This window comes from Gouania willdenowi, chromosome 22, assembly GCF_900634775.1.
Source record: "Gouania willdenowi chromosome 22, fGouWil2.1, whole genome shotgun sequence".
Taxonomy (NCBI): domain Eukaryota; kingdom Metazoa; phylum Chordata; class Actinopteri; order Blenniiformes; family Gobiesocidae; genus Gouania; species Gouania willdenowi.
In genome coordinates this window covers 7,551,091-7,578,424 of record NC_041065.1, presented here as the reverse complement: position 1 = coordinate 7,578,424, position 27,334 = coordinate 7,551,091, and the positions used below count along the sequence as shown (strand labels likewise).

General features: G+C 38.0%; 1 protein-coding gene across 1 annotated transcript in view; it reads left to right on the top strand.

The window, feature by feature from the left end:
• alk (ALK receptor tyrosine kinase) overlaps nucleotides 1-27,334 on the top strand; it is a 763,155-nt gene that overhangs the window by 674,396 nt on the left and 61,425 nt on the right. The window contains exons 12-17 of the mRNA XM_028439062.1: nucleotides 5,899-6,064; nucleotides 12,004-12,151; nucleotides 18,910-19,020; nucleotides 20,762-20,903; nucleotides 21,551-21,718; nucleotides 23,932-24,030. Coding sequence (XP_028294863.1) covers nucleotides 5,899-6,064; nucleotides 12,004-12,151; nucleotides 18,910-19,020; nucleotides 20,762-20,903; nucleotides 21,551-21,718; nucleotides 23,932-24,030 — 834 coding nt within the window. The remainder of the gene's footprint in view (nucleotides 1-5,898; nucleotides 6,065-12,003; nucleotides 12,152-18,909; nucleotides 19,021-20,761; nucleotides 20,904-21,550; nucleotides 21,719-23,931; nucleotides 24,031-27,334) is intronic.

Sequence of the window (27,334 nt, the reverse complement as noted above, 5' to 3'; positions counted from 1 at the left end):
TTCTTTTTACTGTGAAAATGTAACTTCCTATTTAAATCACTTATATTAAAACAATTTCCAGGGAGCCATCCATTGAATCCAAGGCCTTTGATCCATCTCTGAATCCATCCAAAACATTTTCCTAAGATATTTCCTCTAAAACGCATTAAAAGATCATCATTTTGCCCTTTTTTGTGCTGAGACTCATGTTCTCTCTTAGCAGTTCCACTTCAAGTCAATCTACCAGAGCAAATGTTCATTGAAACCAATCTACTGATGAGTTTAATGAGGGCAGGTGATGGACTCAGAGTAATTAGCTGGTTAGTTTTGCTTTATTTAGCTTAAGAGAGGGACTGAATTTTGGTCTGCATCATTTACATCAGACATTGGCCACTGGCGGCCCCAGGGGCCACATGTGACCCTTGGTCTAATTTTGTGCGTCCCTCAAAACAAATCCCCAAAAATTGTATTTCAAGAAGTTGGAAGGAATATGAAGGCCAACATAATACACATAATAACTCCTAAAACAGATAAATTGACAGCAAAATTCACAAAATGACAACTAGGATACACACAAAAACCACTTAAACAAAATGACTACCAAACAACACATTACAGAATAGCACCAAAGACACGCAAACTGTCAACAAATATACATAAAATGACAGGGAAATACAGAAAACAACAATCAAATACAGCAAGTGACCCCAAAAACGCAGAAATCAACAACGTAAATGCTGAAAAATACACAAAATTACAACAATAGCACACAAAATGACTAAAATCATTCTAATGTTGACATAAATATTGATAAGGTGGCCCTTGGATCAGATCCAATCACATTTTGGTGGCCCCTGCTGGGACAGAGTTGCCCATCCCTGATATACATGATAAGTAAGACTGGGCAAAAACCAGTTAACTTTTAGTCGGTGCCGTGGATGTAAGAATGAGGGAACATTAGTCACCAAGACAGATATGTGAATGATAACAAGCAACAAAATGCAAAACAGACTTAGAAATTAATTGGCCTCAGTTGCTCCATCAGCTTTGTACTTAGTATTCACTTCTATTCAGTACATGCCAAGCTTGATCCATCTTTCTAATGACTGGCCTAAGGAGGACAGCTGTCTGTGTGTAAGAAGGGCAGATGCTAAACAAGGACAGCAGTGGGGAATGAAAAGCCTCTGTGCTGTGTTTAAGCCTGCAGTGATACTAAGGCTTTTATGTTGACCTTCAAATGTGTGTACATACAGCGGATCCTATGAACATGTATTTATATACATTATTGTAAAGCATGAATTAATGTAGTGAACATTTGGTTTGTGCTTTTATTAATTCTGTTTGCAATGAGAGTAAGAATGTCATCATTTCTCAAAGGAATACATGTTTTCTGGATTCTCTGGTTATACTTCACTTCTTTTGATTTATCAGCGTTCTGGTATTTACAGACAACGCTTAAAGACTGGAGTAAGTCCTAAATGCAGAAAAGTCAGGTCATTTTCTGAAACAGAAAAAAAACATTAAATGTCAACAACACATGAATTCATTTTTTTGCCAATTCCTATCTCGTAATGCATTTTTGGCGTACTTGGGGGTGCTGGCTTTTTTAAATTGGAAATGGCCAGAAATTAGAGAAGCGCGCGATTGACTTTTGTATTAATTTTTGAGACTCTACATTATGGTTCAGTGGGTGAAAAGTAGGTGAGTTGGTTCCGACACCGGGAAACCAAGAAGAAAGAAAGAAAGAAAGAAAGAAAGAAAAAAAGAAAGAAAGAAAAAATAATGTTGCAGCACAATAACAATGTTTTACCCTTTCTGAGTACCATGAACACATTTTCGGAAAAGCGCGAGGACATGCCTACGACATGTTAAGGGTCCACGTGGCGTTCACATAAGCTCCCCTCGTAGTGTGGCCACTACGAGAGCAAGAGGCCCTTCGCCAACTCTTGGCGCTCGGGCCTAATTATGCCATAATTGTAATTAATTATTGATTATATGATTACATTTATAATTGACCCCAACCCTGGACTGGACTAGTGCAGGTTCTCAAACTTAGGTCTGAGAACTCCAGACAGAGCTTGGGGTTATGTAAAATATTTAATAAAATTAATCCACCTTGAATAAGCTTCTCTTAGGTTTACATGCGATTTATCCCGTCTGTTATCACTCTCCCTCTGACACCAGTGTGTGTGTTGGGCAGATCCTGCACAGTCACAAGGATCCATGATTACACAAAGTGGTCCGTTCCCCCTGAGTATATTTTAGTAAACTGTTGCTTCTCTATCTCGGTCTGCCTTGTTTGTTCAACTGTTGTGTCTAACACTGTGATGCAGACTTCTGCTTGGATGTCCGTCATTACACTTTTACTACCGAGGGTACCTGAACGCGCCTGACTTCAGTCGAGCAGCCAATAGAAACGCCAAAAACAGCTAATGGAGCATACATGAAAAATCTCTGATTGGCTGACATTCAGATTCCAGGAGCGTGACGTTTCTAAACTTTGTTTGGAGGGCCAAGAGAAGGAGATGAGATTTGTTGTCCGCTCAGAACACTTTGGATTACAATATGCTCAAAGATGATTATGGATTTTTGACCAAATGACACCATGAAAAAAAAAAAAACTTACAAACTGCAGCTTTAAGTTCCAATTGTGAAATATTTCATTCCTTCCTTTTTAAGTTTATACATGAGATGTTTACTATATGCAAGGGAACCGTGGCAAGATTGATTACCAAAAATAAACATGGGGGTGAAAGTAACTAGTAACTTTTACTTTGAGTACTATTTAATTGAACTATTTTTTACTCGTACTTGAGTATTTATTGTATGACTTATTGTACTTGTACTTGAGTACAATTTCAATCAAGTTACAGTACATTTACTTGAGTAGGATATATCAGTGATCTTTACACCTCTGTACAACACTGATCAGCCTTCATTTAAGACACCAGAAGTTTCTGATGGACATTGCTGCCTTAGCATCATAATGGTCTTATTATGTTCTGCTTCTGTCTCCCACAATGTTCCCATTATGTTGACTTGTTTTTCTGCCGGAGTATAGAACCGAGGAGGAACAAGCTAACCCAGTTGTAACCAAATTAACAACACAGTGGCATCATCAGAGAACACATCATTGTGCCTCCTGGTACACAGTGATGAGAGCCATATCTGTTTGTACGTTTTATTCTTGATACAGACCTTTTTTAGCAGTTGCCTGAGTTGTACACTGAGAATGAAATGTTTTTCATGACCTTTTTCACAATAATGTTCAAAGGGTTGAAAAATTGCTGGAGCATTGCTTTCCTGTCCAGAATTGGATCTGAAATGTGTTTTTCTAATGCATCTCGCTCCTTTCACTGTTTCTTTGATTGCTTGCAGTGTCCTGAAAACAATTTGAGTTTCGAGGAAGTTTTGGTACAATACACCTGTACTGTTGGTGTGATTTTTGAGTGCGACTGAGGTGTACTTGCGCACCATGAAGCATTTTTGGTACAATACGCCTGTACAGTACTGTTGGTGTGATTTTAGATGGACTTGAATGCACCATGAAACTCCCGTCGGCTTCTGAAGGCTTTCCCGTAATACGCAATGTAAACGGGCATTGTAGTTTTAAACCGTTGATGGAGTTACTGCAGTCTATCTCAGGCCCAGACTTATTTATCTGTGACTCTGACTTACTACTCTGTTGGGATCCCGACTTATCAATTAAATAATTACCCCCTTTTTTTGTCTTATCCATGTCACCTCCAGGGCTCTGTAGGTTTTAGTTGTGTTTTGTAGGTAATACTTTACTAGATTTTATTCTTGTGTAGTTACTTTCAGTTAAAGGGTAGCTGTAGTAATGTAATGCTGAATGTATTACTAATAAACAAAATGTGTGCACTAGTTTTATATTTTCAAAAAAAGCACATTAAAAGGGCTTTTTAGAACAATTTCATATTGTTGGGCATCAACTATGGAGAGTCGCCATTTTGCACATATATGACGCCCGTTCGTTGATTCCTGTTCTATAGTTTCTGAACAACTGCGGAGTGTAAAGCTAATGGTTGCTATAAAAACAAGAGAAAAACCCCACAAAAAAAATTTATTTTGTGTCTCTACGCCACATAACGGCACTAAGTCACAGTGATCTAGACGTTGGCTCCATAATATCGGTATACACACTTAAAACGTTTCCGTTCAGACAAAATTCGGTGGTATGTGAGGACTTCTTCAAGCAGAGCTGGTATTAGAGGGATCTGTGGGCTAAGATAATGGGCTAAGCTAATGGGCACAAAGCCAAAGTTGAACTTAAATCAGAAGTGGTCGCAACAGAATTTCTTCACAGAAAGTCTTAATGCAGCTTGCAGCTACGTTTCTGCTTACATGGGCGGGTGTCATGGCACTAATCGCACCCCCACCAACTTGTTCCCTCTTTCTTCCTTGTGGCTAAATGTTGAGCTGTTGGCTTTTCTTTACTGCGTTGTCAGGTGCTGATCACCGGCACATCCTTCCGTCCATGAACAGATGTCCTTTCACGCTGCTTTCATCACATATTTGTGCACTTCTAACACCTAACTACACAGCCATGGCTCGTCTGTTAGGCTGATTCTGATGCTGAGTCGGCGCAGGGCCACATACAAGAAGCAGTAGTTGGTGAGAAAGGGGATATTATATCTCGTTACATACAACCTGGATGGTGCACTTTAATCACTGACGGAGTGGAAACACACTGCTGCTTAGTGCCCAAAGCTAACAGGAAAAACTATACTTCCCACATTGTAAACAGACCTGTTGTGCCTCTCTCCTCCCACAATGCAACATTTATTTAAAGTGACATTTAAATATTAAAAAGAGTGTGTCATATCCTGTCCAGAATGGCGGCTCTCCATAGTTTTAAAAAGCTCTTTTAATGTGTTTTTTTAATAAAAAGGTGCATATAAATTGTTCATTGGTAATACATTTAACACATTTTTGTTATATAATTTTTTACTAAAGGTACCCTTTAAGTGTCCAGACTTTATCTCTGTTTGTGGGTTGCATGTCTGTCTTGTCACTGCATATTTGGCACAACATCCAATATTTCTATTGAAGTTTATATATATTATGAAAGCTTATTCACCCCAACTTTTGTAAATGGGATACAATCCACCCTGAATATCTTGATATAACTTGAAATTATGGGAATTACTGCACCACTTACGTATGGAATGCAAAACAATGGCAGTATGAAAACTTTGTAAACTTCTTTTGGATGCGTAAAACCTCAAGTCCTGGATAATCCTAAATGACATAAATATGCACTTAGATGGGGCCTACAATGAGTAGACCTGAAGAGATTTACATGATCAATCCTGTTACTAAGCCAGGCTCACTTGCACGTAAACTCATTTAACAAAGGACCTGGTGCTGCAGCATTAGGTCCCTCCATGTTCATCTGACAAGCACTAATCTTGTGGTGATTAAGATGAAAATAGCTCCATTACATGGGATTACATGGAAAATTGGTTGAAATGTTCGTCACCTGAGATCATGTCACTACGTCTCCTGCTGCAAGTTGTCACAGGCTCACAGCGCCCCGCAGCTCATCATTCTAACAAGCCATTAACTGATTCACATAAAGCACATTTTGATTTGGTAGAATTAAAATTGCAGCAGTCGGGAAAGCTGAGATGCTGAATAAATTAATTCATATTTAGACTGGAGAGCAGAAAAATTGCAACCTCTGCTTTGTTTTTGAGTTTGTGACATTAACAACATCTTGAACAGAAGGCAATAAACAATAAGCCCTGTTGTGTGTGACTGGTTAAGTGGAACTTAAGGTGTCACAGTGTAAAGTACCATGCTGTATCTAAATCAAGAATATGTTTCTATATAGCTGTGTGTTTCCTGGAAACTGTTTTGTTACATTTATGTGTCCTTCTTTTTCTCCCTGTGCAGCCAAAAAATGGATTTTTCACACCTGTGGGGCTGTGGGCCCTGAAGGCCCAACTCCCACTCAGTGTCTCAACTCCTACCGGAATAGCAACATCAATGTGACAGTCGGCACCCGAGGGCCATTTAAAGGCGTCCAAACATGGCGGGTTCCAGAAACTGGCACCTACAGGTAAGACCCCTGCCAGAGCAGTTACAGCCTGTGAGCACATAGATATCCGCTTTAGTCAGCTCTACCACACATTGACACTGTTTGCTGTACGGGGGCCATAAGTGGATGCAGAGGCTGTCGTTGGGTAAAGGCTCTTAGAGATCTTGTGCTCTCCATACATGCATTGTATAGTTTGCACTTAAGCTATTAGCACGCACTACATGTGTTCCTTCCAACAATGCAGTCACTCTCACACCCACCTCTACCCCATAAAGTGAGAGAAAAATATTCTTGCAAGTATGAGCAGAGGCTGGATTAATGGCAGCTTAAATGTCAAGACTTACTTTACACCTAGCTACTAAAAATTCTCCAACCCGCCTCCACGTCTATGTGGAGAGCCTGTAATGGATTTTAAAATATTGGAACAATCAGCCTCAGTACTTTAACCTCCAACTTTGCACCATTTCAGGATTACGTCGTCATATTCATTGCAACGCTACCTGTTTATTTATGTATTTATTTTTTGACAAGCGAGTGGAGGCAGACATATTAACTAGTGTTGTGTTCAAGACCGCACTATCCGAGACCAAGACTTGCCCGAGACCAGCATGCACCGAGACCAAGACAAGACCAAGACTTTCGGGAGCCGAGACCGAGTCAAGACCAAGACCGAGACAAACCGAGACCAAGACCAAGACCAAGACCATAAACATTTTTTTTTTCAATTTAAAAAAATAAATAAATAAATAAAATTATGGCAAGGTTCAACAGTTAAATAACATCTCTCTTTAATTTTAGTTTATTTTAAATACATTTGACGGACAAAAAAAAAGGTGCCTGCAAAAAATTAACTAAAATATTAAAACTACTACTGCTACTGATACATTCACAATTATTCTACATATTTGAAAACAAGATTTTTATGTCAGCTGAATGTACAGCAAGTGTTTAAAAGCATTTCTGCCAAGAAATAATGATTCTTTATTCTGATTCTTTCAGTTGTTCAGGTTTAACAGGTCACAGATTTCACAAGATAAGATTTTAGTTTGAAAAAGCCTTTACACAGGTTATTTTTATTAATTCACTTAGTTGATATAGTTTAATTTGGTTGCTGTAATATAACTGGATATTCAATTCACAAAGATTTCCAACTGTAACTGTAAAAGTGAAACTTTCTGAAATAAAACTAAAAACAAGTTGTCAGCAGTGTAAAAAACATAGAGCTACAGGTAGATGTGAAACTAAATAAAACAACTCAAACCCTGGAAAGTCATGTAACAAATTAATCAATAGTTATTATATATATATATATATATATATATATATATATATATATATATATATATATATATATATATATATATATATATATATAATTATTATTCTGGATACAGTGGAAACAGAAACTATAAAAAATAATTATATTTTGAACCTGTTTATATTGTGGGGAACATATTATATACATACATGTAATTGGAGTCTAAAGTCACAAAAAAACACCACTTTAAAAATATTTAATATTATTTGAGTGCAACTCTGCGGCGATGACGCGCTGGTGACGACATAAACCAAGATGGCGGCGGCCCGGACTACAGCCGACATTATGTAATAAAGCCTTAAAAGACATGGATATAATGAAAAGAGTGGATGGACAGATGCATAAACATGCAGACTTTCACACGGACACACACGGACTTATTAAACACACACAAACTTATTAAACACACACGGACTTATTAAACACACACGGACCTCAGTAAACACGGTAAACGGAACAGGCTTCACCGCTCGGCTGGCACTAGGACCCAGAAGCAGAGTAAGTGCGTCCCCTATCCAGCATTCACAGGCTGTAATATCATCAGTTTATCATTTTACCAGTTATTAGAGCTACTGTCTTTACCAGGGAGATAATATTTATTACTGGTGATTGTTTTCAGGAGTTTTACTGGGATTTTTACCGGTGATTAGTTCATTTCTCCCTTGCGCTCCGCGGTCTAAACTGACACCGGAGCCACACAGTATGAATGTGTCACACACGTCACTCAGTCACATTAAGGAAGGTTGTGGTCATTATACGGGGTGGATTAAATAATGAATAAAGGATTGTTTTATCCCGTTCTTCTCCGTGTTATTATCACATTATAAAAATGTTTAAAAATAGCAGGAATTAGTGCTGGTCTCGAACGGTCTTGACGGAAAATCCCGAGTCCGGGCAGCCCGAGTCCAAGACAAGACCGAGTCAAAATGCTTCAGAGTCCGAGACAAGACCAAGACCTTTAAAATTTGGTCTCGAGACCGGTCTCGAGACCAAGACCGGTCTTGACCACCACAACACTAATATTAACAGTCCAAAAGTGGTAAAATGTGGCAAGAAAAGAGTGTAAAGTGACTAAAATGAGCCAAAAGCAGTCAAGAGTGGTCAAAAAATGGGCAAATAAAGAGGAACCAGGTGGTAAATAATGACAAAAGGTAGATTAAATGAGCAAAATGTGGCAAACAATAGTGAAAAACAGCAAACAAAAGTGGCACAATGTAGGGAAAAAATTAAATAAAATTATATGGTTAAAAAAAAATCACAAGAATAGGGTAAAAGTGTCAAAAAGAACTTGCAAAATGGACAAAAAATAGGAAAAATACATATTTCTTGGCAAGAGAAAGCTAAAAGCTGAAAAACAAAAAGTGTCGCATTTTTGGAAAAAGGGGCAAAAATAGGACAAAGGAAGTTGCAAAATGGCCAAAGAAAAAGGTTAAAAAAGGTTTTATGGGGGAATATGAATTAAAATCAAGACATTTTCATGGTCTTAGTAAATTAATTTAATAAACAAAATTTGGAGTCAACGGTTGCCCTACCCTTAGAACACCCTCACTTTTAAAATCACTGCTCCACCCTTAACATACTGTAGGTCTGTTAAAAACATATTTTGACTGCTCATACAAAGTTCCACTAATAGCATGTGTAGGTTATTCGACCCTGTAATAAAAATTGTCAGACAGCTGATGTTCTTATGCTGAGTGGAACATCACCAGGGAGGAAGTGATCAGAAAGCAGCCCACTGTTTTTCTCCTCTCTGCCAGAATTGGAGCATTTTTAAGAAATTTCAGCTGTTGTGTGTCAATAGAGTGTTTTATAACCATTATGTTAAAAAAAGGAGAACAAAATAAACAATTCAGTTTTCAGTCACAATACTCTGGGGCACCGATTGTAAAGTTGCGCATACTAAGATAAACAGCAACTTTTTGCAACATTTAGCAACAAATCATGTTTGAAAAAATATATTGGATTTTTTTTACGATACTTTTAAACCAGATTTACAACAATATTTGTGAAATGTTGTGATTTTTACTTTTCTTGTAGAAAATGTGAATGTTAATCTAAATGTTAAATATTGAATCCAAATATAATTGTTGAATCTAAATTTTAAATTTAAATGTCAAATATAAATCTTAAATGTAAAATCCAAATCTAAATGTTAAATGTAAATGTTAAATGTTAAATCCAAATTTAAATGTTAAATCTAAATGTTAAATGTAAATGTTAAATGTTAAATCCAAATCTAAAAGTTAAATCTAAATGTTAAATGTAAATCTAAATGTTAAATGTAAATATTAAATGTTAAATCTAAAGTGCTAGTTTTATTTTGGTACTTCCGGTGAATTGACATATTAGGAAATTGGTTTTGTCAGGGTGTGGAGATGTGAACCCAAATGCAGAGACAGGTGAAGGCAGCAGGCAGGGAGAATGATGGTAATTCCAGTCCATTTTTTTTAGAAATCCAAAAAGACACAAGGAAACTAGGAAACAGGCAAAAATGCACCAGAACACAAGGGTGTCATTGACAACAAACCAGCAATCATTCTGTGTCCAAACACTCAGCTCAATAGTGCAAAAGGTCTGATTGGAAACGGGCCACACCTGGGTGCCAAACATGAGGCAGCTAATCACTGACATCACTGGGAGGAGGAGACACAAGTAGGAATACCTGGAAACACAAAGATAAGAGTTAGCACAAAAGACCAGAGAGGAGTATTCCATAAAGTGGGTTATGTTCGAACTCTGAGTATGTTCAGGATCAAATGAGGGAAACTCTGAGTATCCCATTCCTAAACGCGAGGTATGTTCTTCTCTGAGTATGTTACCATGGCAACATTGTTCGTGAACTAAACCTGGTCGCTGTCAGGTTTTATCAAAGAAACCCTGGGTTTCTACCTGGCTCCGCCCACCTGAACATAAGTTCTTAACACTTTAATGAAACTTAACACTTTTCTCTGAAACACATTAGTAACATCATACACCACAGATGTGTTCACATCATTACTAATGTTGTGTTGCTTTACTTTTTTTTTTTTTTGTGCAAATGGTTGTTTTCTTTACAACATTGTGGATACAGAGCATTAAGTGAAAGTCATTGATCTGCATTAAAACATCTACTGACGTCTGTAGTAAAGTTCCCTGAATACAAACCTGTGGATAATATAAAGGAGGAGATGACAATTTAAATGAATCCACTTTTAAGGCTCAATTGTTTTTTTTATATTGTTATACAGTTAAATCTGTAGATCACACATCTTTGAAGGTCTGATGGTGCAGTGAATTGTGACGCTGCGCTTGGAAGTGATGGGTCACAGGTTTGCATCCCGCTTCAGTGTTTTTTAATGACATTTTTTAGGATGTCGAGATGACTCTGGCAACAATATTACATTAAAAATCATTATAATTGATTCGATATCAAGCAGCTGTCACTGTCTTTATGTCCAGTGTAGCAGGAGGACTCTCTATGCATCCTATGCTGCTGTCACGTCTCCTCAGACACATTTTATTTATATTATTTCCAGCTCGTCACGTCACTGAAGAGATAAAGTGATGAAGTGACCAAAAAGTGTGACTAATTACGGGTGATTTAAGCCACTATAATCACTGAAGACTGAACACACCTTTAGAACAGGCTCATATTCCTCAAACACCGGCTTATTTCACCCAGGGTGAATAAATCACTCTCTTCCGTTCGGTTGTCATGGCAGCTCGAGTAAATCTCTGATCTATTGATGATGGCTTTTTATCACGCGCGTGCACGTAAGTAACCCAAGGTTTACATACTCAGGGTTGATTGACCCACTTCATACCAGCTTTAATGGAATCAGATATCCAGAGTTTCCCATCGCTGGGTATGTTGACCCAGAGTTTATGGATAGACTCAGAGTTTGTTAACCCTGCTTTATGGAATACCCCTCAACAATATCCTAAACAAGATTACATATCTGACAGCAGGTCATTTGTTCATCAGTCACTGGCTAACACATGGATTCTATTCTATATTATATTCACAATTACATTCTTAAATACTGAAGTTCATTTACAATTAATCACAATTGCTGAGCCTCAAATAAATAACCTAATAAAAGTTAAAAAGTTGTGTACGCATTCTGTTAGCATCTCTTATGATAATGGGTCCCAAATCAGCTGTAAAATACACTAAAAACAAATATTTATCATCTAATTTCTTTCCTATCTATTGGTTGCCTTGTTAGGCTTCATCATCAATGAAAATATAGGTTTAAATATGTTTGCTGTGGGCATCAATATACCCTGAGATTTCAATTTATTTTAAATGGTAAAATGTGGAAAAGCTTGATATGAAGCATATTTTAATGATTAACTAAATATTTGTAGAACTATACATAGAACTGTAAAATGGTTCCCCAGTTTAGCATCAAATTATAATTGACATCATTTATAGATTTTTAAATTCCAAAGTCAATTTTCTGAACTCAATGACAATTTAGTCATGATTACGACAGCAACAGATTTTTAAAAATTACAATTACACCATAATTGTAATTAATTATCAATTACACAACTATAACTTACCTCAACCCTGTCTGTCATCATTTTCACCAAACTTCAGCAGAAACATGTCTTTGTCTCAATGATAACTCTACTTGTTGTTATGGTTACACCACAGGATCACTGCGTATGGTGCAGCTGGCGGACGGAGCGTATTGGCTATGAGCAGGTCACATGGTGTCTACATCACGGGAGACTTCCTGCTTAAGAGAGGAGAGCAGCTTTACGTTCTAGTGGGGCAACAAGGAGAAGATGCTTGTCCTAATGTAAGTCTCCTTCCATTGAACGCAGTGCAGTTCAGCGTCTAGACCAGCATTTCTCAAATGGAGGTACGTGTACCCCTAGGGGTATGCGATGGCACTACAGAGGGAGAGAGAGCATGGAAAATAAACAGATAACGTGTCAGTCTTGGTCCTACCCCAGGCCTGAGATGACCAGAAATCATAAAAACTATAGAATTTGTGAAATATAAATGTAGTTCAATATCTGTGCTCAAACATGATCAAAAAGTGATTCTAGAAAAAAATGTCTTTGGGGTCACCAGAATTTTTTGATTTCAAAATGGAGTCACGATCCAAAAAAGGTTGGGAACCACTGCACTAAATACTGTTTCTTTCCCCTTATTTACAAAATGTGACTCTTTAAAATGTGTGTTATCACTCGTTCATTCCATCATTGTCATCTGTAGTCGTTTTAAATCGTTTTCTAAGCAAAATGTTGTAGTCGGACAAAGAGGGTACTTGAGAACCACTGGTCTAGACCAGGGGTCACCAACACGGTGCCTGTGGGTACCAGGTAGCCCTCATGGACCATGTGTGTGGCCCTCAGGAGCTCTAGTCACCAATGAGCTCCATCTAAAATCTGATTTATTTTCCAGGATTCAAACTCACAAAGATAAATACATATGAGATGTAGTTAGTACTTAGTAGAGTTAAATACCACTAGTTTTAGTATTAAATTACCATCTTTAAATGTTTATGTTCACAGAAACATTGTGACAAATGTTTTTAAATGTTGCAGATCTGGTGTATGGTCAGTGATATGTTATATATAATATATTCAAATATAGTCAAATTGACCCCAGAGGAACACTAATACATGCAATGTGTGTTCAGCACATTGAAAAAATATCATTATGATAATTTTATGCTTAATCTATTGTACCCATCAAATTAGGAAAAGTCACGAAATATGAAGCAAAAAATGAGTCAATTATTTTGTCTTTTTAATGATAAACATTGAATGGGGTCAAATTGACCTCAAAGAAAAGGAGGGTTAAGTTACTGTGGAATCAGAACAGTATCATAATGAATGAACTCTTGCAGGGTTTTTCATGAATGCACATGCTTTATTTCACAGTTGTATTTCAGATCTGTTTCGCAAATATTTATTTTATGCAAACTTGTAATATAAATTCTGAAATGCACATGTTCTACTTCACAAATATTATTTTGAGGGACGCTTGTTTTATAAATCCACAGATGATGCAAATTGCTGAATGTGCATTTACCAACTCCTTCTGTGCTGTGAAACCTCTGTGTGAGAGAAATGTGTGCAAACACACCTGATTGGCTGATGAATCTGTCAATCACTTTTATCAGCCAATGGTGACGTTTGTTGACCCGCGACATCAGGGCAGTCTCATAATTCACCACACACATTTCTCTCACAAATACACAGAGGTTCTGCAAAACAAAACATGTGCATTCATGAAAAACCCTGCAAGAGTTCATTCATTATGATACTGTTCTGATTCCATAAGTTACTGCCTTCCTTATTATCATACCCTCTAATTAAAGTGAAACCATGAAAATGTAGTATTTAAGAAGTGATTTTCTAACTGGTAGCCCTTCACACTATACAGTATCTATGAAGTATCTTAGAGAAAAGTTGAGAACCCCTGGTCTATACCAGTGGTTCTCAACCTTTTTGTGGCCAAGGCACACCAAGGACAAGTAAAAATATGAAGGCACACCTATTGTGCAAAATAGCCTTTATAACACGTGTTATTACTCATATCATGTATAATATCAAGGGAAACCGGACAAGAAAGCGCTCCATTTTCCCTCTCGCTGTTTCTCTGTTTTAATGTTGTCCTACAGCCTTTGTCTTATAATGAAATGAGTGCATACAAAGTAGTAAATTAAAATATAGTTGTTTTTGTGTGTATCTAACGTCATGACTTCCCACACTTGAAAAAGACTTAACCTACTTAAGTCTACTTTTATAACCTGAAACCATTTTCCTTCTGTTTAATTAATTAATTAATTTAGTTAATTAATTTCTTATTATACTACTTTCATACATAAATTAAATATTTTCACTCTGAATTTTAATAAAAAGAAGAGAATAAAGAAATTTGCTATATTTTAAATACTAGCTTATTTTAGCCCTTAAATACATGAGCAAGGTTTTAAGCAAATTTTAAACGATTTTCCTCTTCTCATATAAACAATTGAATTAACCCAGCAAATGAATTGAGCAAATGACAATACAATGATACAATGATACAAATACAATGATGAGATCACATTTTAACAGTCAAGTCATCATGAGCTCACTGGTAGCCCTTTTGGTTTCAGACCTTTTTCCCATGCGCATTGTGCAGTGCACGTTTCAGCTGTTCTCAGCTCTGTATAGTGTGACTTTCTCATCAGTGTGATTGCGCTCACCTGTTGAGATTCATGCACACACACGGAGCAGTATGAGCGCGTGCCGGCATGCGCTTGAAGCGGCACATGCACCCAGCACTACATACTTGGAGCACTCAGGCAGATCTCTGCAGTAGTATAGTTGTCACACAATCCCACGGCACATCCGGACCTGCCTCACGGCACACCGGCGTGCCCCGGAACACCGTTTTGGAACCACTTGTCCAGACTATTGAGCAGTCATATAGACTCTCATACAGTCTTCTACAGTGAAGCGTCGTGAGCTTTAAAAATGATTACACAATCCCATTTAGTGCTGCAGTAAATCTATAGAAGAGGAATCCCTTTACAGCGTTTTTATGGAAGCACAAATGAGAACATGGGTTGCAGACTCCCTTCCTTCCGCGTGTGGTTTTATTCTTTATGTTGGAACAGTGAAGTTGCTCATAAATCTAACTGAATGATGTCAGAGTAAAGGATCGACACAGAGCTGTTTTATATACTGTAACACTTTACATTTTAGCCAATCATTCAGCAGAGCTGCTCTGCAAATTGCTCAGCTGCCTTGGGGAGAGACTCAAAATCGGTGTCTTGCTTGAGAAGCCAAGGATTGTGCTGCCAACCCTGCAATTAGTGGACAACCTGCTCCATCGCCTGCACCCCCAGTGACCACACTGAGCAGCTGAAAGGGGAAAAGGATCATTAGTATTCAGTACCGTTTCAACACAGGAGGATAACGCGCCAACAATGGTCCTTGCAAGGCACGTCACAGGGGTTTTGACCAAGAGCCCACAGCCCCTCCCCCACAAATGAAAACTCTGCACAGGAAATTATATATAGCTACTTACTGAGTTTTTACCCTAAATCAAAATTAAATCTGTTAGAGCCAAATAAAATGAAATATATGAGCCAGACTTCTGTTTGTCAGTTGGAATTCTGATGTCCCCAGGGGATGACATTTTTCAGTGAAACAAACAGATCTGTCATTGGATAAGTGGAATTTTCTAGACAAATCCAGTTAACTGATAAAAAGGAAGTCATTTTTTTTTTAACTATCTTTTTTGTGTATAGATAAGAAAGAAACATCTCTATTTTTAGCCTACATACTGTAAATTATTCCCGATGGTCTACTAGTTATTGCACAAGTTAATTTACTGTACAGGACTGTTCTCTAAAAAGATGATTCTTGATAAAGTTGTTGTGTAATTATAGAAATACAGGGTTGGGGTCAATTATAATTGTAATTGCATGGTTGATATTTCATTACAATTATGGCACAATTGTAACTGTAATTTAAAAAATCTGTTGCTGTTGTAACTGTAATTCAATTGTAATTGAGTTCTGATCATTGACTTTGTAATTGTAATTGCCATGAAAAAGCTATAAAAATTGTCAATTATAACTCATTGCAAAACTGGGGAACCACGTTACAGTTCTATGTACATTTTTACACATATGTAGTTAACAATTATTAAAATATGTTTCATATCAAGCTTTCTCACATAAGCGGATTTGGCATCTCACTGCGCACAAGGTATGCTGTCCCGGATCAAGGGTCAGGACGACCCAGACATGTAAACATGGCGGAGTGCGACACAGACATTGAACACTTTGAGCTTTGTAAAATCGATGTTTTAAAAGATTTCTGTCAGAAACGGGGATACAGTGTTAGAGAAAGTAAGAAAGAAAGAACTTGTGGCCCTTGGTTGGACATTGTCATTGCAAAAAGCCCTGATTTGCAAGGATGAGCAAAACTTGCTGAAAACATTTGCTAACGCCAACAAAGAAGGTTACTTAATTTGTCAACATGTCATGTACAGGCTATATAATGTAAATCAAGGTGTAACGTTATTTATGATATATTTATGCATATAAGCCCTTAGTCATGCAAACACAAACTTATGCTGCAACTACAGGCCTAGAAACGGCTGTATATTATTTACATATTGGTTACAAATAGTATTACTAGTTAGCTAAGTTTATGGTCGTATGTCAAACTAATTTAGTCCATTCAGCTCAACTTTCTAGATCTTTTCTTTCAGTAGCAAATGGGAGGAGTACGTAATGGTGGGTTGCATATACAATGTGAGGTTCCTTTATTTTACTTGTTAAGATTCTCCCATCCACCTGTTAAGCCCACGTGTACTTTTGGGGCAGTCACACACTGAACAATGTAAAGACTTTAATAGTAGGTTGTTCCATACGATAGTGTGACTTTATCGGGCTTTGTTGACAACATGGGTAGTCGTGAACTTTGACCCGGGCGCTGCACATGCATACTAAAAAAACTGAAATAGAGGGGTTTAATTACAGTCACAAAAAGGCACAGCACCAAAAATATTTTTATTAATTAGGTAGCCTAACAAGAAAACCAATAGATAGGGAAAAAAAATAATAGATTTTTGTTTTTAGTGTATTTTACAGCTGATTTAGGACCAGTTCTTATGAGAGATGCTAACGGAAGGCTAACACAAGAGGAAGGTTAACTTTTATTAGGCTATTTATTTTAGGCTCAGTAATTGTGATGAATTGTAATGTAACTTTAGTTAATGAGAACGTAAGTAGTGAGGATGCCTCCTTCATGCTAGGTTAGTGGTAATGCTAGGTTAATGCCAATACTAATGCTAAAGTTAATGCTAGCTAATGTTAATGCTAGGAAAATTCTAATGCAAGCTAATGGTAATGCTAATGCTAGCTAATGCTAGTAATTGAGAACGTAATTAGTGATGATGCCTCCTGCTAATGTTAATGCTAATGCTAGCTAATAGTAGAGGTAATGCAAAATCATGGTAATGCTAGCTAATGCTAAAGCTAAGCTAATGCATTGCGATGCGGGCCAGCATCTGTATCCTCACTTGCTTTTTCTTTAGGGATTCCAAATATTCTTGCTGTAATTGACTTTCTGAGAATAAAAAACAGTTGTAATTTAATTGTATTTGAACATGGGAAATTGAAAACATAATTGTAATTGAAAAATGTAATTGACCCCAGCCCTGTAAAAAAAAGATAGCAGTTTGGTTCTGATGTCATGAATACTAGAAGTATACTTGGCATGAAACATAATTGTTGGGCTGATATTGAGGCGTTTTAATCCATGCTGAGTCAGCATAACCTCAGAGTGTGAGAGGGGCTCTGCTATCACGCTGTCATTAGTTTTAGTTTTTTAACACAGTGTGTGGGGAAGTGCTCGGCACAGACTTGGGAGAGTGGAACTGCAGTCGTTTCAGCTTTTCACTACTTTCCTCTCCTCGCTCTGACACCGGCTCTCTCCAAAGTGCCACTCTCTAGGTGATTTGTGCTCAACAACCGCCAGTTCTCCTACCCAGCTTTTTCTTCAGTGATAGAAAAACTATCGCATTCCCTTGTTTCAAGAGATACTTGCAGTGTGCCACACACACACACACACAAACACACACACACAGTTGTTGTACTGCTCTTTCTCTCTGAGACACAAGTTAAGCTTTAAAGTGAGGAGCAGCAGAGTCAGAGCACACTGAGAGACAGAAAGAGATTGATGAAGACTTTTCCAGAACATCCAAACACACACTGCCTCTCACCCCCCTTCACCTGTCAATCACTGTCACCAAAACCCGCCCTCATCTGCTCAGGGCCCCGTCAGGTTTGGGCTCAGACAGATGAGGGACTTCAAGGGGCAACGGAGCCACAGCCACTGAAAGAATAAATCATGCCAGCTTTACTCTTCAACTTGGTTTGAGGTTATGCATGATAGCAAACACAAGGATCCCTGAGCAGAATCCCTGAGCTGCACGTACACAGTCACATTTAGCACTTGGTTTAAAGGGTGAAGCATTTGGATAAAGTTCTGTAGAACTAATAGCAAATGTTTGTCTCTATGGAGACAAAAATGCAAAGGGGGTTCAAGGGACAAAAAAGATTGGGAACCACTGGTATATTTTAAGACGTGAAATGCAGGTAAATGTATCATTTCTCAAATGCAAAATATATAAAAACTGACAAAATATACCAAAATATTCCATCCAAAGTAAAACTGTTGCAGTTTGTAAGAGGCTTTATTTCTAAGAAGCAGTTGGTTTGGTTTAGTGGGTTTATTCTGCTGTTACAAGGAGCTTTTCCAACAGTATTACAAAATAATGTTATGTAACAGTGGATTAAAGGAATCAGCAAAGACCCAAATTCTTCTCGTATTGTCTTGTGAAAGGAACGCCGCCTGGCGTTTCTCAGTTCCTGCTTGACTGTGAGAACTTCTGCTGGATATTTGCTCCCTATTATAATGCTAAATCTTTGGAATATAAGCAACCGGAGGTTTGGAAAGCGCTCAGCCTTTGCTCACACACAGCTGACATCTGTGAGGCATTTCTTTGGTGAGCTGACATGTCTCTCCTTCCTCGCAGTCTAACGGCGTTCTGAATAAGATCTGCCTGGAACAGAGCAGCCCGATGGGAAACAAAACTCAAGTGAAAGGGGGTGGAGGTGGTGGTGGAGGAGCAACCTATGTGTTCAAGGTATGTGGAGGCTGAAAGAGCCTCATGCACACTCACAGGAACTTGATTTTCTTCACATTCAGGAAATGCGTACAATCCAGACAGATGCTGAGTTGAATGCCCTTTGTGAAGAAATGTTCAATGTGTGATTGCACGTTTTATATGGTGGGATCCACCGCTGATAAGACATTGTTTGCTGTGACAGAAGCTCCAACGATCAGGAAGCACGAGTTAAGATGTGTTCACGTTAGTTCTATTTATGCTAATATAGAACATTTCAATAGATTTCCTTTAAATGCCTAAAAAGTAGTGCTAGTGACGGGAAAATTTCATTGGTTAGGTGATTCATGTTATTTGTTAAATAAAAAACCAAATTCCTGATGAAGTGCAAAACAGACCAATCCTAGTGAAACTGTTATAAATACATGTGTATCCTATGGCAACAAAGTACAAGAGCACTGATTGTATAAATGAATGAATAGCTTTATTTGTCATTGCACATGTTACAGAGCAACGAGATATTTTTTTAGATGAGAAATGGAATCACAACAAAAGGAGAGGTGACAGGAAAAAAGGCAGCTTGATCTCAAGTGGGCCACAGATCATATGTGGGAAAATGAGTAATTTCAACATTACTCTGCACAAGTTTGCACTTCTATGTCATACGTGGAGTTTTCTGAGGGGGGATCAAAAGTGGTCAAAAGTTTTCATTACAGTTTTTCCAAATTCATTCGAAAAAATACAATTCTTAATATATACAGTATATAAATAAATAAGTGTTCTGCTGCTTTGATTCTAACATATTACTGTTAGTTCCATGTCCCAGATGTTAGTTCTACCTCAGGTGTGTATTGTGGTATAAGTTTTCAGTGAAATGTTCCCAAGCTTTTCAGACTTTAGGTTGGTTCTTCTTCTGTTGTGCAATTCTTCTTCACACTGTAAATGGTGAAGCAACACTGTGGGATGGTACTGCAGCAAAAATGAAGCAGAAACATTTGACCAACATTAAACAACGCGTTGACGCAAAATTTTTGTTGCCAACATTATCAATTGTTACGAATCATTTTTGCATTTTTTATATGTTACACACATTGTGGTTGGCACGCATCTCGAGATGGTCTATATAGTTATTTCTATTTTTTCTTCCCACCACCCCCGGCAAGAATCTCAAACTCTGCCTATGTTCTATGTATATATAAAATACTGAATTTGTAAGAAATCGACAATATCCCAGAAATAACTGATAAATATGAGTCTCATCAGGATCTTCACTTTACATCTCCTAGATTTTGTGACCAATTTCTTCTTAATTTGGGAAAATATTTTGTACAACTTTTAGTTTTTCAACAGTTTAACATTAAAAATGACTGCCATTTTGCAAAATAGGCACAGGGGAAACTGTGAGCCCTGCAAATATTGATGAGTTTCATTTACACGTTTTCTCTTATTTTTACTTTCTTCCATGGGCCGAATTGAATGCTTCAAGGGGTATCCGGCATCCGGATTTAGCCCCAGGACCATGACTTTGACATTTGTGTAATAAGGGTTTCCACAACCTCAACAAATCAGATGAAACACAACATTAATGTCAGTTAGCAATAGTCTGTTGTTCTCTCAGATTAGCTAACAACCCTGGTCCATCACAGAATCTTACCATAAATCACATTTTACTCTCACAAATTGGTTTTTTTATATTCACATTTCTGGAAAACTTTTAGGTAGAAAAATGCAATGGATGTAAAACAAGCCCACATTGTCTCAGGTGAATCGAGGCGTGTATGTCCCTCTCATCATTGCTGCTGGGGGCGGTGGTCGAGGCTACAGCAGCCAATCAGAGACACAGCTGGAGCAGATGGACTATGACCTCAGCCAACCAGGACGCAATGGAAAGTCCAACGCTGCAGGTATAGACAAAGTACAACTCTGGTGTATGTTTGTAGTGTTTGTATTAGAACAAAGTGTGTTCGTGTTCATTTGGACCAGATGGAGGCAGGGGTAGACTGGGACAGAAATTCAGCCCTGGCATTTTCTACCCAGGCCATTACCACTACATCATCAGTGAGATCATGTAGAAGATGTTATTAAGTCAGTGATGCTCAACATGTGGCTCTTTATCTCTTAATTTAAATTATTATTCCTTCAGAAAACCGTAAACCTCTTTTTACCTTATTCTTTTGGCCATTTTGCAACTTGCCCCATTGTTGCCTCTTTTCAAAAAGACACTTTTTTCAGATTTTAGCTTCCTTTTGCCAATAGATGGTTAGTCCACCCCTGGAAGAAGGTGTTACTCTAAAAAAGCAATTACAATATATCTGCATATTTATTCATTTAATCCTAATCAAAATGTGATGATCATTTTTCTTTTCTTTTTTTAAAAATAAAACAATAAGCCTGAACTTAGTGTCTTTTTGTAATTTGCAGATTGAAAAAAGAATCACATTATGCATACATTTTTAAGTCAGGGTTCATTTTCTTTTGTGAATGAATGTTTTTTTACTGAGCGCACGTCTCAGATTATTCCATCAGATGTGATGTTGGTGTATGGTCACAGGTGGAGGCGGAGGTTGGAACGACAGCATCCCTGTCAGTCAGGGTGGCCGACCCCTGGTACTGGGGGGCCAGGGGGGGCAGGCCTGTCAAAAGTTCTGGCAGACTCGAGGTGGCTTTGGCGGCGGAGGGGGTGGATGCATGTCTGGTGGCGGCGGCGGAGGTTACAGAGGTTAGTGCAATTTTGCAGAGTTTGTGTTTTTCTTTACCACCTGAGCAGCTGTTAACTGTTCATCTGTAACATCTGTGCTTTATTTACTGAATGAGACAATGTGACCATGTATAGTTACAGAGCAGGGATCACACTCAGCCCGAGTGTCAGGCATACTGTATGTCCTCTACCAGAGTTGGGGTCGATTACATTTTTAAATTACAATTACCCGTATTTTTCGGACTATAAGGCGCACTTAAAATCCTTTAATTTTCTCAAAAATCGACAGTGTGCCTTATAGTCAGGTGCGCCTTATGTATGACATTAATATGTCAAAATGTTTTAGTACAACTTTGATAAACTATGAAGCTGCACTGCTTGATGGATTTTTGCCGCTTTAGGGCTACCATAGTCAGGTGCCTCGCAGAGTGATATGTACCAGTACTGTGCTTCAACATACTGAACTGAAAAAGTGAGTGTATTGTTCTGTATCTTATGTGTTAAACCTGAACAATGTTGAGAGTTATTGTTAATGAGTTGAATAAAGTTTGACTTATCTGACTATTTTGTTTCACTTAACGCATTTTAATAATCATAATAATAATAATAATATCAAACCGGTGTGCCTTATAGTCCGGTGTGCCTTATGTATGAAAATAGACCCAGTCAGACCCATTCATTGATGGTGCGCCTTATAATCCGGTGCGCCTTATTGTCCGAAAAATACGGTACATCTTCAATTATCTTTTTTTTTTTTTTATTTAAACATCTTCAATTATCAATGGTCAATTACAACTTCATTACGATTAAGGTGAACAGCATTTTTTCCAATTACTATTTAAGTTAAGGTTATTATTTTCCCCTTGAAAGTCAATTGCAATTGAGGTGAGAAACAACGTCTACTGGTGTCTATTAGAGACAACTGTGTGTTTGTTTTGTTAACCTCTTCAGCCCCAACGGACGCCCCCGCGGGGGCAGCTCCAGTTTCCGTGACTCTCACAGGTCTAAATGTTGTGAAGAAGGAACGAAATCACACATTCTATACCTCTATGCAATAATTAGAAACTCAGCTAAAACTGTAGCCAACACACATTCAGAGCAAAAGACCACAGCACACCGCCCAGCTCATTATGTTCAAAGAGAGAAAAGTCAACAACTCTGCAAACTCTGCGTTTTCACTGCTGTGGGTCACAAAATAGACACAGAGCTTGATATCAAGAGCCTACGTGAAACTACAGGCTGAACTGAATCCACTGATATACAGGTCGGGTATGTTTTGCTTACAAAATCACTGCCAAAATATCAGAAAATACACCTTTGTTGTTTCTTATCAAAAGTTGCTCCAATATGCATAAAACCCCATATTTTGTTAAATCCATATTGTGTGGTCAGAAAGATACTACCATTACAGATATCCAGCCATTTCTCAGTCGAGAAATCCATCCAATGAGGGCACAGCTTTTGTGTGTAAAATGGCAGGTCCATCCTTCATCCAGCTCTGATTGGCCAGGGCTAAAGCCCAGACCCATAGTGTTTGATATCACCCATTTCTACAGCCTGTGTCAAGCATTCTGATTGGTCAAAGCGTTACTGAATAACTCCCATGGGTAATGGCATCATAGAGTGGAACGAGCATCAGCATTACACATGGCACAGCAGAAACCTTAATAAAAATTGATATGTGTTTATTTCAAGTCACATTGCAACTCCTAGTGGTCAAAAATAAGACTAATGATGATTGGAATCAATTTGAATGACATATTACAGTTACACACTTGTTTCCAAATTTGTGGAAAACTTTGGCACAGTTTTGGCAAAGGGGGCTTCCGCCTGAACATTTTTGCCTAATTTTTATTATTATCACCAAAGTTACTGCAGTTGATGTCCATGCATCATTTCAATTATTTCTGCTTTTTTAGCCTTCCCTACTGAGAATTGACATTGTATTTCATCTCTTTTTTGGGCAGACTATAGATGTATTTAAATCATGTTTTAGTGTCACTCAGTATCATTTATTTCCAAAATTTCACATCATCTGTAACCACTAGGAGTCCTACTTCAATCTGAACAAAAATTAGCCATGTAGATCATGTAGGGGAAGCTTAGAAAACCTTATTTGTTATGGGTATGTGATTATTGGAGAAATGTGTCTGGGGCTTAAGAGGTTAAAGTCTGTTTAGTTGCAGTCTTCTCATCCATAACTTGGTCTTTATATTTACACTTTCAATCAATAGGTGGTAACACCTCCCTCGATAACAACCCCAAACATGATGGCGATGATGGCACTTCCTTCCTTGGCCCAGAGGGGGAGCCCTTCCTCTACCCTCTCAAAGGTAAATCCAAAACAGTGTTTTAGTCTAAATCTCAATCCAAGTGCTCAGCATTCCTCCAGCATCAACAGCCCATTTGTATGCAGCACCCGGAACGTGTGTGTAGTGTTTGTGGGCTGGAGTTAATGTGTTTGTACTTCACAGAATGGGAAAACAATTTTTTTTCATTTGACTTTTTAAATGAGTTTTTATTGCGCTACATTTGGACTGTTGTCAACAGTAAAGGCTCTCACAGAAGAAAACAAAAGTCACTGTTGCTCTGAGACATCAAAAACAGGGCTGCAGCAGATTATTTCAAATGAACATTTTTTCCCAGCCTGACAGAGACAGACAGGCTGAACTGAGAACTTCATTTATTTAGCTTGAAGCTGTTGAGCTTATCGCTCATTATTCCTGTGTATCTCAACCTGGCAGCAACTAAACAGTGTGACTCACTATAGATACTCACTTGGAACTCCTTCAATTCATTTAGGAGAGCAATAACACTGTAAAGTGTCTGTTTTTATCTTTACCTATGCATGCGATGTGACACCGTAATATTATATTTTATATATATATATATATATATATATATATATTTTTTTTTTTTTTCTAAATGGTACGCAGCTGTCAAATATTATAGTGCTGCTATAAGATTGGTAGGTTTGAGTGGACAGTCCTTGATTATCTCGACTCTCTTACATCAGTCCATAAACATCACCAAATTATTAGATCAATCGCGATTCGACATGACGATTTGATAACGATTCATAAATGTTAAAAATCGATTGTTTTTCATAACAACTAATGGGAACTGACAAGAACAGGACCACTGCTAGCGGAACTAAAATGAAAGTTATTCATGCCGCCCGGATACCTGAAGGAACGGACCAGATAAAGACGGCGATAGCAACAGATTCACTCATCCGGATTAAAAGCTAGCATTTGAAAGAATCAAGTGCTGTATCTCTTGGCCAAGAGGTATCTGTGCATTCCTGGCACCAGTGTCTCTGTGGAGAGGCATGCCTTCCCCGACAGTGCGCCGCAATTCATGTCCGGCGGTGGTGGTGGCTCGTGACCACAAGCTATACAGCGCCGCAGCACTCAAAGCTCGGCACTTCCCAGGACTGTAGAATAAGTTACCTTGCTCTACGGGGACGGGCAACAAACTGTCCTCACTGCGGCCTGACGCGGGGACCAGCCCACGATGTCGGCCACCTACCTGACCCGTCTTGAAACATGGACACAGTGGAGCTCACTTCAATGGGAGCATGTTGAACAACTCCTTTTCTAACACAATTACTTGAAAGTATAAAATCTTAAGCATGAAGACAGCAATGGTGATGAGTCGCTGCACATTTGCCTCTGCCATGACATTCCCTACAACGATTTAATAATTCATTGTGTTCTTTTATTCAGCCACCCGTTCTTTAAAACCCAAAATTCCACAACTGTTATACAGGGCTGCCAAGTTTCCGAAAATGACTAGAGTGAGACTTAAGTGACATGATGCATTCCGGCGAAAAAAAAATTGGCCTTCTTCATCATGGCTTTGGCTTGTTTTAACGTTGATTTCTACCTTAAGACTGACGTCCTCACTTCCATGCCAGCTGCTCTCCCTGCACTGTGGCCTCCTAATGCTGGTTTTAATCAACCAGAAATTAGAAATGAAAACTGTAACAAGAATTTTGACAAAATACATTTATTTGTCAATATTTGATTTCAACCAATTCTCTATCATTTAGCTGGGGACATGTCTCATGCCTCAGCTCTCCTTGTCTGCAACAGAAAGGAGGTCATTAAAAAGCAAATCATGTAAAAACATTAATAAAACATCATGTTTTTTGATTGAAGGAATGTCTTAGCAGCAGACTCAAGATCCATAGAAAGACATTATTACATACAAATGAATCAAATAAGGACAGTTCAAATGAACATTAGATTAGACAAGGCATTTGTTAAATTTATTATGTATTTATGCTGATATAACCTACAAGTGCAATTCAGCTATGAGCAGTGTTCATAACACTGGTAGTAGCTGATTAGCATGTAGTACCTTGACTTCCTGAGCTGTCATGCCACCAACAGTGACTGGGCCATAATATGGTGCAATGCTGTTAAGTTAAGGATAGACCTTGAAATTTAGTATTTTGCTTTAGGGGGGTCTACATTGATATCTAAGTCTGCAACTCTCTCTCTCTCTCTCATACACACACACACACACACACACACACGCTGATTGGTTTATTATTGTGTGATGCCTGCCGTGGTTGGTTAGATTTAGGCACAAAGGAGACATGGATTGGTTATCTCGGTCAGTCAATCAGAGTTACTTGAACTACGGCAAGCCGCAGGAGCCAAAGTTCATTATCATGAAAAAAAAAGAGTATTGAATGGGGAAATATAAGTGTGAGAAATTAATTAAAGTAATTACATGTGTGGCTTCAAGTTCTTTCTCATTCAAAACTCATTTGGGTGAAGCTGATAGGGACAGGAGGCATACCATCTTCCACTTTATCAAAACCTGAAAACACAAATATTCTTCAAGTCAAATTGTTACCAGGCGCTGATGGGCACAAATGTAAACCTGCACCTACAGTACAGAGGAGTTTTAATCAATCCAACTTGAATTTCCTCTATGAAAGGCCTCCCCAAATCAGAATACAGTTGCTTTGCGTGAAATAAATTAATTCTTAATATTTTTTTTAAAAAATACAAGATTATTGTCCAGTGTCTGAAAAATCATAGTTAATCAAGATTAATTTCATGATAACGTGCTTGAATACAGTGTAGAAGTTTCCCTTAGCAGAGGTGTAAAGAGTACTGATATATCCTGTCCTGTACATAAGTACTGTCATACATAAAATCTCATACATAAAATACTTAAGTACAAGTAAAAAGTAGCTCAATTAAATAGTACTCAAAGAAAAACCACCCATTTTATTGCTAGTACATCTTGCCACGGTTCCTTTGCATACAGTAAACATCTCATGTATAAACTTTAAAAAAGAAAAGACTTGCCATTCAACTCAAAATAATACAATTGTCAGGCTCCAAGTATAGCTACATTTATGAACTCTAAAACTGTGCTTTTTGGGTGACAACATAATAGGTAGAAACTCCAACCTGAACCATAGAAAGTGGCACCACTAAGAACATATGTATTATGTTCAATGTGCCATGAAACTGAACTTAAAGGTCCAGTATTATACTATTTTTCACCCATCTCCATTTGTTCTAAGAACGCCAACAACATAGAATTTGAGGTTTATTTTCCCAAACTCGCCTGTTCTCCGGAGTTTTAGCCCTCGAAACACAAATGCTGCTT